The following is a 1,695-nucleotide window of genomic DNA, read 5'->3' on the forward strand; positions in this document are numbered from 1 at the left end:
GCCCCCCCAGGACGTGTGTGTGAAGGCCTACCTAACTCTTCGACATCACACCAACCTGCTCATCATCCTCTTCTCCATGATGTTGATGACTGGTACGACCCCTGGTGGTGGTTACCGCCGGTTACAGAAATAATCCAACACTAATAATTGAATCCAAATGTAACGGCGGTGGCTGTGGTTCTCCTCCTCAGGGATGCCTCAGCTCACCAGTAAGGAGGACATCGTCTACATCCGCGAGGCCCTGACTGTTGGCCGCAACGAGGACGAGGCAGAGCGCCACCTACTGGACCAGATAGAGATCTGCAGGGAGAAAGGCTGGATGGTCCAGATCAACTGGTTTGTTCACCTGGTCCTGGGAATCAAACAGGGCGTAGACAAACGGTCCACGTAGACCCAGTCTGACAGGTGGGGGTCACGGAGGGGTCACGGAGGTGTTTGACCAAGTAGAGTCTCAGGTTACCTCTGTGTCACCTACTTCTGTTCTAATCACATGAATGTGGTGGATTTTTAAAGAGTGTTTTTGTTGTGTTGACTTTTTAACTTTTTTAAAGCTGAGCTTCAAACATATCGTTGTTTTTATCTTGTCACGTGACGTCTTTTAGCTCCGCCTCCACTCATACTGTACCTGATGTTGATTTTCGTTGATGTTGATCTGAACCATAGCAGCTGAATGAACACAGACCAACGAGGGCGCCTCCTACTGGACAAAATTAGCGTTTCATTAAAGCAAATTAAATGTTTAAAATGGACGTGTTCTGTGTGTGGTTCACATGACTGCAGTACCAGCTGACGTCACTGGTGTCTGTCAGCTGGTACTGATCCAGTTCCATTGTGTAATGAATTAACTAACTAACCCGGTTAAAAAAAACCAAACAGCAGTCGGTGAGTTAACAGTGTTTGACTAAACTCAGACTGACCCATGTCTCCAGACCACGGTTCCTGTCAACGCCTGTTTCTACAGTTCAAACTGGACCCTGGTCCTGGACTCTGGTTCTGAACCCTGGTACTAGACCCTGGTCCTGGACTCTGGTCCTGGACTCTGGTCCTGGACTCTGGTTCTGAACCCTGGTTCTGGACTCTGGTCCTGGACTCTGGTTCTGAACCCTGGTACTAGACCCTGGTCCTGGACTCTGGTCCTGGACTCTGGTTCTGGACCCTGGTTCTGGACCCTGGTTCTGGACCCTGGTTCTGGACTCTGGTCCTGGACCCTGGTCCTGGACTCTGGTTCTGAATCCTGGTACTGGACCTTAGTCCTGGACTCTGGTCCTGAACCCTGGTTCTGGACTTGGACCCTGGTTCTGAACCCTGGTACTGGACCCTGGTTCTGGACTCTGGTCCTGGACCCTGGTTCTGAACCCTGGTACTGGACCCTGGTTCTAGACTCTGGTCCTGGACCCTGGTTCTGGACTCTGGTCCTGGACCCTGGTTCTGAACCCTGGTACTGGACCCTGGTTCTGGACCCTGGTCCTGGACCCTGGTTCTGGACTCTGGTCCTGGAGCCTGGTCCTGGACAGAGACACCACTTCCTGTCAGAGGACGAGACTTCCTTTCTTGATACTGGTCTTTCTTTTCTCTCATGTTGTCAGTGGTTCTCTCTGATTGGTCAGTCGTCTCTGTGTGTCTGTGGTGGTCAGTTAATGCTCCAGTAATCTCAGCTCCTCTCGGCTCAACACCTGATGCACTGACAATATGCTG

At 51.3% G+C, this 1,695-nt stretch overlaps 1 protein-coding gene across 1 annotated transcript in view; it reads left to right on the forward strand.

Moving 5' to 3' along the window:
• pik3cg (phosphatidylinositol-4,5-bisphosphate 3-kinase, catalytic subunit gamma) overlaps positions 1–745 on the forward strand; it is a 9,261-nt gene extending 8,516 nt beyond the window's left edge. Inside the window, exons 22-23 of the mRNA XM_025058159.1 lie at positions 11–92; positions 192–745. Coding sequence (XP_024913927.1) covers positions 11–92; positions 192–391 — 282 coding nt within the window. The 3' untranslated portion in view covers positions 392–745. The remainder of the gene's footprint in view (positions 1–10; positions 93–191) is intronic.
• The last annotated feature ends 950 nt before the right edge of the window (positions 746–1,695 follow it).

The sequence above is a fragment of the Cynoglossus semilaevis genome, chromosome 8, assembly GCF_000523025.1.
Source record: "Cynoglossus semilaevis isolate Cse_v1.0 chromosome 8, Cse_v1.0, whole genome shotgun sequence".
NCBI classification, from domain to species: Eukaryota; Metazoa; Chordata; class Actinopteri; order Pleuronectiformes; family Cynoglossidae; genus Cynoglossus; species Cynoglossus semilaevis.